The sequence below is a fragment of the Notolepis coatsorum genome (genome assembly GCF_963971535.1).
Source record: "Notolepis coatsorum genome assembly, chromosome: 2".
Lineage (NCBI taxonomy): Eukaryota > Metazoa > Chordata > Actinopteri > Aulopiformes > Paralepididae > Notolepis > Notolepis coatsorum.
Window position 1 is genome coordinate 71,817,724 of NC_140166.1, and position 18,012 is coordinate 71,835,735.

General features: G+C 44.4%; 1 protein-coding gene across 1 annotated transcript in view; it reads left to right on the top strand.

The window, feature by feature from the left end:
• The window catches only part of frmd5b (FERM domain containing 5b), a gene marked incomplete at both ends in the record, with an annotated part of 336,639 nt that overhangs the window by 212,083 nt on the left and 106,544 nt on the right, over nucleotides 1–18,012 (top strand). The window contains 1 exon segment of the mRNA XM_084308217.1: nucleotides 11,066–11,170. Within this exon segment, the coding sequence (XP_084164343.1) occupies nucleotides 11,066–11,170 (105 nt within the window).

Below are 18,012 nucleotides of genomic sequence, written 5' to 3' on the forward strand. Positions count from 1 at the left end.
CTCACTCACTCACTCACTCACTCACTCACTCACTCACTGATGACATAAAGTCACGACTAATACAACTTTGGGTGTTAGAATGGAGTGAAGAAAGAGGGCAAATTAGTGTGTGATTTTGTAAAAGTTCTATAGAATAATAAAAAAAATAAAAAATAGATTAAATCATACGTTAGTAATACTGGTGGATTGCCTCCCTCTGGTAACTTGTGTGTCTGTATAAGCTGGTGATCATATGCTGTTATAAGTGTGTGCTGTGCACAGAGCTGTCTGGTTTTAGATTAGAGAGCCAGACAGACAGAGTGACGCTCATATCATGTCCAATTGTCTCCTAAACACCTGTTCTGTACCATTTCAGCTCAGTTATTTGTCAGCGTTGAGATTACTTATTGAAGGCCAATAACAATACAGGTATTGTGCATAAAGTGCATCTAAAATGCATCTCAAATTCCCAAAAGAGGTGTGTGTGTGTGTGTGTGTGTGTGTGTGTGTGTGTGTGTGTGTGTGTGTGTGTGTGTGTGTGTGTGTGTGTGTGTGTGTGTGTGTGTGTGTGTGTGTGTGTGTGTGTGTGTGTGTGTGTGTGTGTGTGTGTGTGTGTGTGTGTGTGTGTGTGTGTGTGTGTGTGTGTCTGTTTGTTTTGGCATTCCATCATTGCAAAACTTCAGCTACTCTAATGAAACAAAACATACAATTAAATTGCAAGTGAAGCTCCGAGCAACAAGAGGATGAAGGAGGATAATTCTGCCAGCGTTAGTAGCCTTGTCGGTCTACAGTGAGATGTTTTGTCCGTTTGTGGTTTAGGAAGCAATTTCTGTAGCTCTGACCCCAGGCCCTCAGGCCTGTATGTGGGGTCCTGAATGATTCAGAATGAACCCAGTGGAAAAACAGGTCAGCGTTCAGCTCATGAATAAGTCCACTTCTCTGCGGTGTGTTGAGGTGGACTGAGAAGCCAGTGCTTAAGCCCCCCACTGAAACGAAGCCTGCAGAGCTGCGTTCAAATGCCATAACAGACCCACAGGGTAGAATTAATAATGATCCATTTCTACTGGCATTTTTTATCCACCTTTTACCCGCTATGGTTTACACCGCAGAGAAGAATCCTCTGGCTTCTCTGTGTGCAGCAACGGCCCTCATTAACTGTGCTTATGAACTAAGCTATCAATATTGTGGCATTTGCCAACTTTCTCTTAAATCAAATCAAATCAAATTTATTTGTAAGGTCCCGACAACACACGTTAATGTCCCCATGGGCCGGACACGTCTTCTTTAAACAAGTCAAGAAGAAACATCACAATAAATCAAGAACAAAACAAAAACACCATAAAGTAAATTTTTTTTTTAAATAAATTAAATAAATGCAACGCTCCCAGACATACCCCACGCAAAGGTAAGGAAAAACTCACTAAAACCTAGCAATAGGAAAAAATGCACGACAGGCAATGTGGAGGAGAGAAACCTTAGAAGGGCCATTCAAGGGGCGATCTCCCTTCTTAGATGTCGGTGATAGTAGTGTTGCAATAAAACAGGCGAAACAGATGGTAAGCATGCACTCATTATGTGTAATGAAACACAGATAAGTGCATGCAATAGCAACTGAACATTTTGAAAGATAAAAAAAATAGAGCTGATGGCAGATCTATTTGAGGCAAGGGGGCGGCGCAGAGAGGGTCGCATCCTCCCGGTCATCATCACGGGATGTCCAACACTCCAGTCATCACTACGAGACAGCCGGAGACAGGGAGATGGGCCAGGCGTTAGACAGTTTGCGTGATTGTGATGGGCGGACATAGCAATAGATACAAGTGGTAAGCATATATGTGAATAGAATAGATATATGTAGTAAGCATATTATGTGAATAGAATAGAAGTACTTAACCCAGCAATGAACTCTAAACCTTACTGTAAAATACTGTCTTACGGTATTTTAGATGTGTTCGTTGGTACCATCAAATGCAAGAACAATTTGAATACAGTCCATAAATCATTTGCTTTATTAAGGAGACCGCAGACCGCACGCGGAAACACTAGCCTGGTTAACATAAAAAACTAAATATAAGATAATATAATAAATATAATGCACATATAATGATGCTGTCAATACTATGACACCAGAGACACACAGCTTGGGTGAAGTAAAACGAATGAGTCGTTTGACATCAAATAATCCAAAGAGCCTATAGGCCAGTGCTCGCTACAGATTTGTGTCATCATAGTTTTCAGAGCTGACTCAGGCTGCCCTCCTGGTGTCGACAGTGGCTGTGCCCGCTGCGCTGCATACAAGGCTACAAAGAGTGTAATCACCATTATGAATACAATGATGACTGACAATGCCTGTCTACCACCTTGTTCTCTCCGTGGATGGCTACTCCATCTGCCCCTCCACGGAGGTAAGGAACCTGGGCGTAATACTGGACTCAACCCTCTCATTTCACCCTCACGTCAAGTCTGTCACCAGATCCGCCTTCTTCCACCTCAGAACCATCTCCCGCCTCCGCCCCTCACTCTCCGACACCTCAGCGGAAACACTCATTCACGCCTTCATCACTTCCCGCCTCGACTACTGTAACGGAATCCTTCTTGGTGCCTCCAAGAAGGTTCTGGATCGCTTACAGTACGTCCAAAAGTCTGCTGCGAGGGTCCTCACCCTGCAAAAACTCCACTGGCTCCCCATCAACTACCGAATCCCCTACAAGATTCTCCTCCTCACCTACAAATCCCTGCACGGGTTGGCCCCTTCCTACCTGACCAACCTACTCCACCCCTACACTCCAGCACGAGGCCTCCGCTCCTCCAACTCCGACCTCCTCACCATCCCCCGCACCAGGCGTTCCACACTGGGAGACCGAGCTTTCGCTGTAGCTGCCCCCAGACTGTGGAACTCCCTCTCCCCCCTCATCCGAGGCTCTGACACCATCAACCTCTTCAAAACCAAGCTAAAAACCCACCTGTTCTCACTTGCCTTCACGCAACACGGCCCTGCTCCCAAGTAGCCCACCCCTGACTCTTTTAAGCCACAGATTCCGTTGTTTTGTTTTGTTGTTTGTTTGTTTTGTTTGTTAATTTCAACCAATTGGACAGCACCTTGCTTCCTTTTTTTTATCTCTTTTATCTTATTTGTTTTTTCCTGTTGTTACTAGACACAGATATTCATAATTTTTTTTATTTTGTATCTTTTATTTTTATTTTTTCAAAACTTTTATTTTTCCATCCTTTCCTTGAGTCCTTGAGTCTGAGAAAGGCGCTTCTCTCTTAAAATCCAATCTATTATTATTATTATTATTATTATTATTATTATTATTATTATTATTATTATTATTATTATTATTATTATTATTATTATTATTATTATTATTATTATTATTATTATTATTATTATTATTATTATTATTATTATTATTATTATTATTATTATTATTATTATTATTATTATTATTATTATTATTATTATTATAATAATAATTATTATTATTATTACCAGATTTTTTAAGCCTATTCTGTCTGCCCCATTGGAACCTAATCGTCTCTCTCTATCTCTGTGCTAAAAAGAGGAATACCAGCCAGGATATTAATAAACATTTGTTGATTAACAAATTTTTCATCTTTCAGTGCATAAGGTTTTCACAAGTTGCTGATTATTTTAGACTATGATTGATTAGAGTTAGATGAATGGATATCAGAGAGACCCTGTGTGAACTCTGGTGAGAGGCTTGGACCAGGCCTTTGATTCCTTCTTTAGCATACAACTCTTTTATTAAAACAATCAACTTGTTTATTTAAAACCGTATAGATATTACCAGTAAAATAGGCTATCAAATCACAGATTAATTACAAATCAGCCTATTATAGCCTAGCCTATTGAATTTGATATGGCATGTCAAAATATGAATATCTCATCATCTTATTATCAGCTAAATGACACATGTTTTTACAGTTTCAACCATGTGTTGAGTGGAACACAAGCATGGGCTTTTCTCCTCGGCTCAGTTTAATCCACCTTTTCTCCAGCTTGACATCTTTACATAGAAGTCAGACCCGACTCTGCTCCACCTGCTCCACTGGATGTATATGCACCACATCATCACGTCCTGACTCTGCTCATTAAATATTTCGATGCTTTTCGATAGTGACTGTTTAATGTCGATTCAATATTTTCAATATTGTGGAGATCTCAGTCCACCAAGTTGTGATTTTCATGTATTTATATGGTCTTTTTTTGGGGGGGGGGGGGGGGCATGAAATCCATAAAAAGAGAGACACATATAAATCTCACTATCCAAAAGATGATGAAGTGTCAGAATGGGGGTTAGGACCTCCGTCATATAGATCCCCCTATAGGATTTCCATAATTCCTCAAAGACTGAATTCCTGGTAGATTGAAGATTGTTTTGGAGAGAAAACGAAAACGTTATCCAACATGAGACGTAGAGCTATTGATTCGTGCTCGACAGTACAGTCTTATGATGAAAAGAGAATGAATCACATGACTCACCACACTGTAGCAGCTCTGGCAGAACATCTGCCCAACGACTAGAACAAAACACTTTTAACTGCTTGTGTATTTTTCTTTTCTTCTCTGACCACCACTCTATTGGAGAACGGGGGCCCGGCCTTAGATAAGTCACAGAAGGATGGTTGAAGAACACTTTACCTCAGATCGTTCATTTTCTGCTTTGGAACCAGCACCTTTTTCATCCAGCTCCCACTGGGGGGCGGTGAGCAAGTTGCTCCAAGTTCAATGCATCTCATCAATATGCAGCTCAACACAACACAACACAACACAACACAACACAACACAACACACTGTATACACTGCAAGTGTTTAGGTCAGCTAGCTGCCTGTGTGAAGTGGTGTAGTCCAGATAGCACTGCTTATACACTTTATAGCACACACCCACTTTAAACAAACACACTGTAGCACCCACTCCCCACACTTTATATTTATGGATGAAGGATTGCACTACAACTCGTACACCTTACTGTAAATTGTACCTAAAATTGTACCTCATCCCATTTCTGCTTTGCACTAGATAGTACTGTACATTAGTACACTGCATAGTATTGTATATTATATGGTAACTCAGAACATTGTACATATGTCTATACCGAACACTGTGACCTCATTTTTCTTCTTCTAAATTACATGCTATATTATGTTATTATGTTATTTGATACTATCTTGTCTAGCACAGTCTCTGGAGCGTAACAGTAAGAAGCATTTTGTATGAAAGTATTCTGTACTTCTGTATGACAACTATTAAAGAACTTGAACTTGAACTTGAACTTATTTTTGCTGCTGCACTTATTTGCTCTGGCCAAGGTGGCTGCTGAGCGGAGAACAGATGAAAGGCATGGCCCCTGAAGAGGCTGTACCTGGAGCACTATGTGATGAATTAGGGGTGGGGGTCTGAGTGCAATTCTAGTTTCTGGCAGCGTGGTCTGAGAGATGGGTGGCTTACTACAACAGGTCAATTGACTGATCCCAAACTCCACCCTCTTTTCTTGACCCTCCAATCACAACCGTTGCACCTGGACCTCTCTCTGGGGCTATTGGACACACACAGATGAAACTGATATCAATCTTCTTGTCTGACCCCGGGGAAGATGTTCCTTTAAGCACTTTAGGCTCTACAGAGGGTGGTGAAGGCGGCAGGCAGGATTGTCGGGACTCCTCTACCAAACATCACCTCCGTCTTCACCTCCTGCTGCCTCCACCGCTCCAAGTGTATTATCAAGGACCAGTCTCACCCAGCACATCGCCTCTTTCAGCTCCTTCCCTCAGGGAGGAGATACCGGTCCATACATGCAAAGAGTTCAAGACTTATGAACAACTTTTTCCCCCAAGCAGTCAGACTCTTAAACTTGCATTGACTGTCCCCTCACGTGCACCATGCACTTACCTGGACTTGATAACCACTGTTACCGCTCATCATGCACTTTATTATTTAAAATATTCTGTTATTATGTACAGTGTTATGTGTTTCATGTATGTATATATTGTACTACGGTCTGTGGGAGCTCCCCTGAAATTTCGTTGTATACTTGTGTGCAATGACAATTCAAAGTTTATTCTATTCAAGCAAAAGGCCTCTCTCACAAACCACAGCAATGTAACACTGCATTGTATTTGTTAAAGATTATGAAAAAAGAACGGCACAGTTATTTTTGTATCAAGGAAACAACGACTTGGAACCCACATATCAAAAAGACTGGTATGGTCCTTTAAGCTTGTAAAATATACTGTTAGATCATTATTCAGTGTTTGCAAACCTTATGTAACACTATAGCAACCATAATGCCTGCTAGCATAACATTAGCTTTCTAGCTGATGACTAACTAACTCAACAACAAACTAGTTCCAGCTATTATTCACATTCCCAAGTGTTACTGTTGAATGCAAAACGCATGGAAACGTGAATCCATCGGCCATGGTTTAAAAAGGATATTGCCCTTCAAGCTATACATTAACATATTTTAATGGACTCTGATTCATGTTGGATGGTTCACGCCTCCATCTACTATTAAAATATGTTAATGTTCAGCTCCTCAGGCATTATCTCTTACATAATGTGTCTGAATGGCCTCTGTGATCCTTGCCTTCGCTAAGTGTCTTTTGTTTGTGTGGGTATTTCAGTTAGCTGATCAATTGCATTTATTTTAAAGGGGACATGCACTGCTATTCCTTTCACTATTTGGGCAACTTTACACAATTCCTGTGAGTCTATGGAACACATCTGTAAAGTTTTTAATTTTTTTAATTCATTGTTTTATATTTTAATCAAGTACTCTAAAGCAAAAAATTTCCACTTCAAGATTTCAAGCTGTTTTGTGCTGGGCTCCGCCCATAAGCGCTTTGAGTGACAGTCACCCACAGTCTGCGACTGGCAGACAGAGAGAGATAGAAATATTGAGGTGGATACTAATTAATTTCGCCGCGGGGGGGCATAATCCCACGGGACAATGCATTGGTAACTTGTTTTAAATGACAATACCCCTGTGAATATTATTGCACGGTTCAGAATACGGGCGAGCGCGTGAGAGCGTGCGCAATGATATTTTGACAGTGATATGCGAGTGCTCCCGACTGCAGGGGAGAAGCTCCATCCCCGCGCGCACACACATTTACACACACTCCTGCGCGGTCGGGAGGTTGTGTGTGTCCCTCTCTCTCTCTCTCCCTCTCTATCTCTCTCACTCCCTCTCTCTCTCTCTCCCTCTCTATCTCTCTCTCTCGCTCGCTCGTTCTCTGCTGTCTGTCGGCACCCTCTGTTTGAGGAAGTAATTCCACTCGCTCTGTTGTTGAGCGAATTGTTGATTGTGGGCGGTGACTACAACCAGTGCCTTATTCACGTCAGCAAAACAGTCCAATCAGAATGGCTTAGTTGAGGGAGGGAAGATCTCGTGAACTCGAGACTAGACTGATGAGTCAAAATGATAATTAGAGACACAGACCACATTGATATAATCCCCCATTGCTAGGAAACAACACTGGAAAAGGCCATTTATAAGACACATGACCTTTAATATAATATTCAAAAGTTGATATTTATGACAGTGATAGCAGTGAAGAGGCTGGCTGGGAGGATCCTCACCAAGTGCTTTTTACACCACTAATACAAATATATATATATATATACAGTTATATAAACATACACGTCATACAATGTAACAGAAAGTAATTTTCTGTTTTAGTTTGTTAATTGTTTGTTTTCATTTGTCTAAATCGAGAGATTCAAGCACTTGCAAAGAGATTAAATGAACGTATTCTCAACAGGCTACATTTGACTTTCAAATCGATGCTTCCTGAAATATACTGTCGATGGTTGCTAGGGGAACAGTTTGGACCCAAGTGTATTTCCTGTCAACTATTGCATTAAGAAACATTGCAACAGGAAATACACTTGGGTCATTTTAGAATGTTACTGTTGAAGCCGCCCATCATGCCATGGTTTGCTGCTCCCTTCTCATCTTGTAGGACAGTATGCAGTAAAGTAATACTGCCGTTATATGTAATATAGAATACAATGTGTAAAAATAAAGGTTTACATAATGTACAAAGTATTTGATCTAAATATAAGCATTTAGTTGAATTAATGACTGTAATCTATTAAAATCACAGTAGGCTAAGTGGAGGTCAAATAGGCTAAATGGCTGAGCAGCAGAGACACAGCGAAACAGAACAGAAACTGTAGGTTGATGAAATGATGTCTTCATAGTTGTTAGTAGGGATGCTTGATATTGGCTTTTTTACCGATACCGATATCCCGATATTGTCCAACTCTTAATTTCCGATACCGATATCAACCGATATCAACCGATACCGATATATGCAGGGTTTCCCCCCCCCCCCCCCCCCCCCCAAAAATTGAATAATTTCAGGTAATTAACATTACATATCTCTTGTTGTGGAATTAACACAACATTATGCATACTTTTGACAATAAATAAAATCAGAATTTGTTCTTACTTGCTTGCCTGGGTAAATAAAGGTTATAGGTTATAGGTTATAGGTTAAAGGTTTTTTAAACCGATACCGATATTTTCCGATATCACATTTTAATGCCGATATCGGCCGATAATATCGGACATCCCTAGTTGTTAGGCACTTAGTTCTCAGCACCATGGAGAATGCAGTGTGCCATATAGGGCTTTAGAGCAATTAATATGTCTTGCTAGACCAAGCTGCTTAGAGCCTTCTGATGAAGAGGATGTTTATAAAACTCTTTGATTTTGCTTTGATTTGAATCTCACTCTCCATGCTGCGTCAGATTCTCTGGTCCATTCACGCACATCTTCAGCCGCAGAGGTCAGTGGAACTGAAAGTTCTGGGCTTGATTCCGATTCCAAACTTTTTGGGGAACTCTCTCCTGGCTGAGATCCGCTCTGCCACATCCCTCTGGACTCCTTTACGACGGCCCTGAAAACCCACCTGTTCACAAAGGGCTACGGCGTCAAGTCATCCCCCTGTCCTTTATTGTTATTGTTATTTATTTTGCTTATGTCTTATGTGTCTTTTTTTGTTGCTTTGTAAAACATCCTTGGGTTCGTTGAAAGGCGCTATATAAATCCAAGCTATTATTGACTCTAGAATGTAGGAGTGGATTATCCACCACTACTCCACTACTACTAATTGCTCAGCCAAGGATGAAGAAGGTTCTTGGTTAGTTCCACAGACCGCTGGGTTAGCTTAGTCTCTCTGTCTGTGTGTGTGTGTGTGTGTGTGTGTGTGTGTGTGTGTGTGTGTGTGTGTGTGTGTGTGTGTGTGTGTGTGTGTGTGTGTGTGTGTGTGTGTGTGTGTGTGTGTGTGTGTGTGTGTGTGTGTGTGTGTGTGTGTGTGTGTGTGTGTGTGTGTGTGTCTCTCTCTCTCTCTCTCTCTCTCTCTCTCTCTCTCTCTCTCTCTCTCTCTCTCTCGCTCTCTCTCTCTCTCTCTCTCTCTGCACTAAGCCTACATGTGACACGTGCCTCCATCTTCTCTGCCTCCTGTTCACCTATAGCCTCTCTACACCTTGTCTGGGCTCCTTCTCCAAGTCCTTCTCTGTAGCTGTGATTTCTTAGAGGCATCACAGATGGCTGCGGCTGGCCATGAATATTCGATGATAGCCGTCGGATATTTCCCCCGAGGGATAGTGAAATATTAAAATGTTTTCTGGTGTCCGTTATTGAAATGTGTTATGCTCAGACCAACCAGAAGAAGAAAAAAAGAAAAATTACTTTTCATGTGATGCCGTCCATGTTTTTGTCCTTAAACCTTTCAAAAGTCTCCCCTCGTTGCCGCTCGAGGGCGTTGACAGTTAGTCCTTCAGATTGGTCGTCCTCCAGGCTATAGACATGCTGTTGGTTCAGCTCAAATAAAAGCATGTCTAAAATGTATTAGACAAAACATAGTAGTCACTAGTACAAGTGCATCTCTTTGTATTTTCACATAGTGTATAGTGATGGGAGGGTGATGATGTATTGAAACCTTCACGTTTGGTTTTGGTCTGATGTGTGCGTTGGAGTTGAGTGGGGATAGAGGAGGGGTCTGTTTGATGGCATTACAGATATACATTAACATTTACATTTAGTCATTTAGTTGACGCTTTTATCCAAAGCGACTTACAAGTTCTTACAAGTTCTGTAATTTTGTCCGGTCTTACGGCTGCTAAAAAGTTGATAGCATCACGATGGATTCAACCGGATAAAATGTGCCGGAAGGTATGGGTTCTTACCTATCTCAATGTGATTTATTTAGAGATATCTACAGCAAGAATTTTAGGGGTCAATGAAGCCAGCATTGCAATCTGGTTAGAAGTGGTGGCGAGAATAAAGGTTAGCATATGAATTGTAATCCCTGGTTAGAAACGAATAATGGATGGATTATCCAAGGGGGGTCCTGAGGGGGGGGAAGAAGAGCGAGCAAGAGCATATGTATGTACTGTATTGTATTGTGGGGATTATGTATATATCTCGTAACCTACATTTATTGATTCAAATACAGGAATGTATATTCCTGTGATTTATTGGGATATTTACTGTTAATGTTTGTCTTGTCAAATAAATTATAATTTTTTTTTTCAAAAAATAAAAAGTTCTGTACGACAAGTCAGCAGGAAGGGTACAACTCTTTCAGTTGAGTAACAATGATCAAACAGTGCTGAAACTAGGGTGCTGCCGTATTGAGTTCATAGACATAAGACATATTAGTATAGTAGGAAGAGTGCATGGTAGTATAGGACAGTAGAAGGCTAGTGTTTATTTATTTCACATATTGATTGAAGAAGTGTTTTTACTCGACAGCGAAAGATTGGTCGGGATATTTTGACAGTGATATGCGAGTGCTCCCGACTGCAGGGGAGAAGCTCCATCCCCGCGCGCACACACATTTACACACACTCCTGCGCGGCCGGGAGGTTGTGTGTGTCCCTCTCTCTCTCTCTCCCTCTCTCTCTCTCTCTCTCTCTCTCTCTCTCTCTCTCTCTCTCTCTCTCTCTCTCTCTCTCTCTCATGAACTCACCGCTTTCCATGGCTCCTTTCTGGTTCAATCTGATCCTTTAAGCTTGTGTAAATAGATTCATCTCTCTCTCTATTTCAGCGGGACGCTAAAGGCCAGTACCTGTTTGACCTCATCTGCCATCACCTCAACCTGCTGGAGAAAGACTACTTTGGGATCAGATATGTGGACCCAGACAAGCAGAGGGTGAGTTTTCTCCCCTGAGATGAAGAGCGATATATGACCCATTTCAGATTTCAGATGAGTTATGTGTTTTCAAACGTCACTATTTAAAGAGCATAAGTTGTGATGATGTGTAAATTCATTTAAAAAAAAATACGAGAGGTTGTGTAATTATAGGTCAGGTAGCACATGTACAGTAGTAGTACATTCCAAAAGTCATGGAACACCTCATGCAACTGTAAGTATGATGGCTGCTCAAAGATTTACATAACATACTTATATGGTTCTTTGCATCAAGGGTTCAATTAGGGAGTTACCAAATACAGTAGTTGTATTTAAAACAAAATTGGTTTATACCAGATCCAGAGTTGGGGAGTCACATGGCAGTTCTAAGACCCGCCTGGAAGAGTTTTGCCTACACTCTCTACTACAAGAATGTTCTCAAGGTAGCTGGGTTTATACGGCCATGTATTACATGGCCCACAATGGCCCCCAAACGGCATTGCCAGGGCCCAGGGGACAGACCCGTGCCGTGCTGTGCTGTGCTGTGCTGTAGGTATCGTCAATGCAGATGCTACATGATTGATTCTTTTATTTTCCTGTGTTGCACACCAAATGCCCAACCCTCATGGGTTTATAAGACACTAAAAATACTGTTGCAGTGTTCCATTATTATTACATTACATTTAATTGCATTACCTAAATACAGATGACATGAATACAGACTACAGCTCGGTCTTGTCAAATAAAATCGGCTACAAAAAAAGCACAAGTAATCTTTTATGATTTTTCATATTCATCCCGCTGAAGAAAATCAACATAAATGGAGGACATTTTATTAAAAAGTACTTCCCTTACGTCCTCGTAGACACGTATTATAGCTCACACACCAAACCAAGTTTGTCATCTTCTGGGGTGGCATTAAATCTGCAGAGCTAGTGGTAATGTCCCTGACCAAATCTGTGCATATAGGAATCTTTGTCTTTTGTTTAAATTATAAATTATACTGTAACTATTATTTATGAGACAATATGTTCATAATTTTTGTTCATACCATAACAGACCATTTTTATTTATAGCTACATAAGAAACACCCAAAAACCAGAAGCAAGACACTACATAGTATACCCTACCACATGGCCCCTAATGGCCACTACAACCCAACCTCACACTGCTGTCCAGACAAAACCAACTTACACTCCAGTGAGGCACAATTAGTTCTGTATCGTATGGCTCTCGCTCGGCATCGCTCTCTGCACTATCTCGCATATGTGCACGCGCACTGAATAAAGACCACAAATGTACCTTTAATCCCAATATTCGTCTGACCACACCCCTATCAGCTTACCCATATAAGCAGGGGTGGGGCCACCCACTCGCCTTCTTCTCGCTTTCACCACAAGGAAGAAGTGCCTCGGTAGATCCCCACACTTGACACCATGATGGAAAGGATTAGGAGCAGCTTTGGGAAACAAGGATACGTTGACATCATATCTTTATTTTCTCTCTCACTATTTTCGAGAAAATACGGCGATATTGTCTTCGTACTGGAGTGTCTGGAAGATGATGATCATTCTAAAAACCCTCCACCGGTTTTCGTATTGGGAGCACGCCGCTGCATGCTTCTCAACTGCAGTTCCTTGCTGTGTTTGTTGGGGTGAAACCTGTCAGGCCACAGCTGAACTGTCGGACGCGCCGCTATTGTGAGAAGCGGTGGGTTTCAGGTTGGGTGAGTACTGTTGCTGGCGGGCTTCACTTGTCTGTTAGTGCTATGGGGGCTACTTGACAATGTTTATGGAAACCGGCCCCAGGCTAGGGTCCTTTGTTCAGCCACCTAGGCGACAGAAGGCCTTGGTCTGAAGACCATTATAGTTTTAACTAGTGGGCCGCGACCATTAACACTGGTGATCCCTGTGTGTTCTGGACGAGTGGATTCTCTCTGTCACCGTGTAGCCCCTTCTTTCATATCCAAATGAGAGTATTCCTTCACGAGGGGATATGTGCATGGATGTGCGATAGCGGCAGATCCATGTTCAAGTCAGCTACACAGGCCAGTTTGGTATTGTGCTGATTCCGTCGGGTGTTGGTAAAATCACCGTTGTAAAGCAGTGTTGACATCTTGTTTCTCTTTTCTCTTAAAAAGTGAGGAGAGGTTCAGAACGGCGGCCTGTCTGGGTGAGTGTTATGTCATTGTATACATGTTCAGGTGATAGCTTCTTAGCTTACGGTTAGCCAGTCAGCTGTTAGCTGCTGCGTTAGCCTGCTGGGATCGCTGCATGGCCTGCTTAGGTTGGGCCTACTGTTAGCCAGTCAGCTGTTAGCTGCGGTGCTAGCATGTCGTGATCACTAGGTAACGTTAGCTTGCTGCTATAGGCCATGGCCTGGCGCGGGGTAGCTTTAGCTTCTCACGCGCCGCCGTGAGCTCGCTTCTGGTCGCGTGCGCCGTTAGCTCGGCGTCTCGCGAGCAGGGGCAGTAGCGCCCGAACGGTTGGAGCGGCCGTTAGCTTGATGCTATTCTGTTGAACGTGCTTTGATTTTAACATGTTTTACACTCTTGACTACGACGTCATCCTTGACAGGGGATGTTTCGTCGACCCTGCCCTGAGCCAGGACGGCAAGGTTGCGTCAACAAAGAGGACTGTAGTGCGGGTTGGAGCGGCGACGCTGGCCAGTTCGAACAACACAGGAGCGGCTGTGTTCCTACGGTGTCTGTGACTGCACTTCGCTGATCTACGTTCCGGGTAGGACCAGGTTTGACCAGACCTTATAACACGTCTTCTGGTTTTACTTTTCTAAATGTATTGTGAATAACGGTGTTTTTCCCAAAACGTGTGTTGCTGCAATGCATTTAGGATACGACGCGGGTTATGTGTGAGCTGTTTTTGTCACTGGCAGTTAGCTTCTCCGTGCAAATCGGGATGTAATGATCTGGTTGTTGTGTGAGAAACATCATAGTGTTTATATGTACCGTGTACTCACAACTAAGGTAACTAACCTATGAAGCTATGCTTGGTGACAAGTGAGTAAAAGAATGTTCTTTTCTCAGCCTGTGATGACAATGAACAGTGGGTTCACATATTAACAGGTTTTCCTGTTTTAACTGGCCGTATTGAGGGTAAAATAAGAGGATTGTGTTTTCCCCCCGGTTCCCTGGGGACTTTTTCATCCTCCTATCAGACATGTTGTGCACTAATTTGTGTCTTTTGTGTGGTAGGGATGCGATGTAACCCTTAAGCTTGATTGCTGAGGTTGTGCTGAAACTGCTGGAGAAACTTTATTTTCCTAAAAGAAAAGATGGTTTGGTCGCTGTCGTGTGTGCTTAGCAAGGCCTGTGGCCGATACTAATCGAGAATTATGTATTCTCTCATTGTGAAAAACGGCGTTCCTCTGTAGAGTTTTTTTTTGCCATTTTTTGTAGGTGATGATGGGTTGTGTGTGTCATGTGACCTACAACTGGGTTGGACTGGCCACAGAAGCACATGTGTATGTTGGACCGGGGCTCTTAGAGCCCTCTCTATTCTGTGTTTTTTCCTTAGTAAAAATCAGATAGCAGGTTAGCTCATGCGCTGTGTGGAGCTGTCAAACGCTTCATAGAGCTGACTATGACTGTGTCATATTCTCTTTTTGTCATTACATCGTATCATGGGTGTGGGGTCGTAAAGGGGTGAACTGGTAACCTTTTCTCTCCCCCTTGTTTCTGTCGGTCAGGGGTGCGTGTAGCTTTATGCCAAGCAAGCAGTGCAAAAATTTACCGTAGTGGCATGCAGTAATGCGCCTTTCATTTTCGCGGAAATAGGCTGTCTATTGCCATTCTCTTTGACAAACTCTAACCTTAACCAGCTCCTTAACAACGCCTAAACTTAACCGTTCTAACCTTAACCAACTCCGAAAACCTTAACCATGCCTAACCTTAACCATAGAAATTATATTGCCATTCTCTTTGACAAACTCTAACCTTAACCAGCTCCTTAACAGCGCCTAAACTTAACCGTTCTAACCTTAACCAACTCCGAAACAATGCCTAACCTTAATCGGCGAAAGAATACACGTTAAAAAAAAATCACGTTAAAAAATATTTTCGATGGGATTCGAACTCGCCAGCAAACAAGCCATAGGATCCACAGCCATGTGTCCTTGCCAATTGAGCTATTTGTTGGATACTGAATAAGGGGCGGTGACTTATATATATTGAGCTCCGCTCGTGTCGCATGCGCGGGCACCTCGCGCGAGCACGCCGGCGCACGCACGCACCTGAGCGAGCACGCCGCCGCCGGTGCACGCACGGTAGCATTTGTCTGAAAAGAAGGGCGCTTTACCGCACTAGCGTGCGGTGACGAATGCGGAAGCATTTTTGCACTGCTTGCTTGGCATTAACGTACAGGCGTCAGGCGTACACCCCCTGTCCTTCAAGGTTCCCGTCACGTGGCGGTTCGGCACGTTACGGGGGGGGGGGGGGGGGGGGGGGAGTTTCCTGGTCCCACGGCCTGGTATATTGGGCGTGTGCACCGCAGGAATTCCCCCGCCATAGAGTACGTCACCGTGCACGTCTCTGTTGGTAGGACTTCCGTGTGCTGTTCAGGTCCATGTGATGGATCTGTTTCAGGGGGGTGGTCAGGGCTCCTCCTCACCAAGCGCCTATTCGGGCCTTCTGTGAGTTCGGACTCCTTCTTCCATGTGAGGGAGCCTCCATCAGAGTACAGGGCCTTCCTCCTCAGATTGTCAAAGTGAGTGGACCCTCTAGAAGGTGTCCTATTCTATTGTATATGTATTCGATTCAATTCGATTGTTGAGTGTGTATGGGTTCAGTGCCTCTTCCCCGGAGAGCCCTAAAACCAATTTTTTATATGGCTCAAGGTGCAATATATTCTTTTCAATCTGTACAGCTCGCGTGGGAAGTCTCTCTGGGGATCCCCGTCTCCTTCCTATGGGAGGGTGGTGGGATGTAAAAATGTGAAAATGTTTTACCCCTGGCTGTGTAGACTGGGATACATACTGTTGATGCTTCCTTCTTTTCTATTCAAAAAGTGTTGGAGTTAGGAAGTGTCACACCCCTCTTGTCGTTCCCCTGGGCGCCTTGGGGATTCAATGACAGGTCTAAATAGCCTGTTCATTGATGGGGGTGTGTCCCGACGCACGTATAGTGCTAGCTTGCTGTAAACAGGCGACTGACTGGCACGCCTTGGTTGCTTGTGGTTGAAACAGCGTTTTTATAAAGCAACTGAGATGGGGGTTTTTCCTCTTCCGACGACCAAATCCCACGACCTGGGTTGGTTTTTCGACGGATTCTCGTTCATGTCTGGGGGATGATGACGGAATGGATCTGAACATATGTAGAGGGGTCTCATGCCCTTGGGGTGGGCCACCAGGCGCGGTTCGGCCGAACGTCTGGGTGGCGCCTTCTTTTCATGTTAAGATCGACACGCATATCTGCCCTTTCTCCTGGAGTAGGCATGTCGGCGTGGTTAGGGCACGGGACTGGTTCTGGTCACGCTGGTCCGGATCAGTTGAACCCGTTGTCCGCCGGGGATGCAGATCTGCTGTTCTGGTACCCTGAGGGACTTGGGCTTTTTTCAGGGGGAAAAATGCCAGGTCGGTCCGGGTGTCACAGGGTTAAGCGCTATGGAGACCCTGGTTGGGTACGTTTTTACTCAGCACTGTCGTAATGGCTTACGGCCATGCCATTCTGTACACGCTCGATCTCGTCGGATCTCGGCCGCTACACAGGTTGGTCCTGGTTAGTACTTGGTTGGGAGACCGCCTGGGAATACCAAGTACGGTGTGCTTAGGGGCTGGTTCTCCATTCTTTTTCGCTCCTCTCTCACGCATGGCGAAGAGGGGCCTGTGGGGGTGGTTTTTGACCTCCTCTGGTGACCCTGTGCTTCCCGTACCGCCAGGCCCGGTCCGAAGTAATGTTTCGTCGACCCGTAGGCCTGGGTTAACCCTTTTTTGGAAACTGAAACACTTGTACTGCGGTATAGCCGGTGTATACCCGCAGGTGTGTTTTGGAGTTTTTTCTTGAGGGGTTATAGGAACAACCACCGCATTGGGTAACACCAAGGTGGTTGATTCCCTGGTGTGTTGGTGCAGTGTCAACTCCCGGGTTCACCGGTTGAGGGTGCCCCTGCACGTTCATGACGTCTGCCAATCGTGTCAGCCTTCTCTGCCTCGACCCCTCTGGGTGGGGGTTTTTAAATGGAGGCTTGGTCATGCAACACCGCCAGCTTACGCTCCTTCCGCCGGGGCGGCTGTGTTCAGCTGTCCCCTCTGGCGCCTGTCTCGTCCGCAGTCTCCAGGCTAGGGTTAATAGCCTGTTGCCTGGTTTTTCCCCGGTGCGCTGCCTGCTTCCGTTGGTTAACCTTTTTTGTGTGCTTACGGCCATGCTGACTGCCTGTTGCGGGGTCAGTGTGCCAGGCGGTGTACTGTTGGGGGGACGGGGCCCGCTCGGCTGAGGGGCCTTTGTCCGAATACGCTGGCGATGTGGGGGGCGGGGCACTACGTGCCCACCTGGTGGGGTCTTGATGCTGGCATCATGGACTTCTCCGGGCCCCCATTCCGGGGGGTCCAGTCCTTTTGGTGGGTCTGGGTCTTCCTTCGCGCTCCGCTGCTACGGCCTTGCCACGGGGTTGGGTTTGCCCTTGACCCCGTGATTCTGGGGGCAGTAACGAGGTTGTTCCTCCGTTCGTTCCCGGGTGGCATGCGGGTTGTGCGTGTGTGTAGTCGTGGGGTCAAGCCACGGTCTGCTCACCCTGTGCATTGGGTTGCTTGAGTGCCTCTTCGCACGGTCGGGTCCGTCGCCCTCCCGTGAGGCCCCTAATAGGGGGGGTGCCCTCCATTAGGGTGGGTCGGGGGCGCTCGGCCCTCCCTGT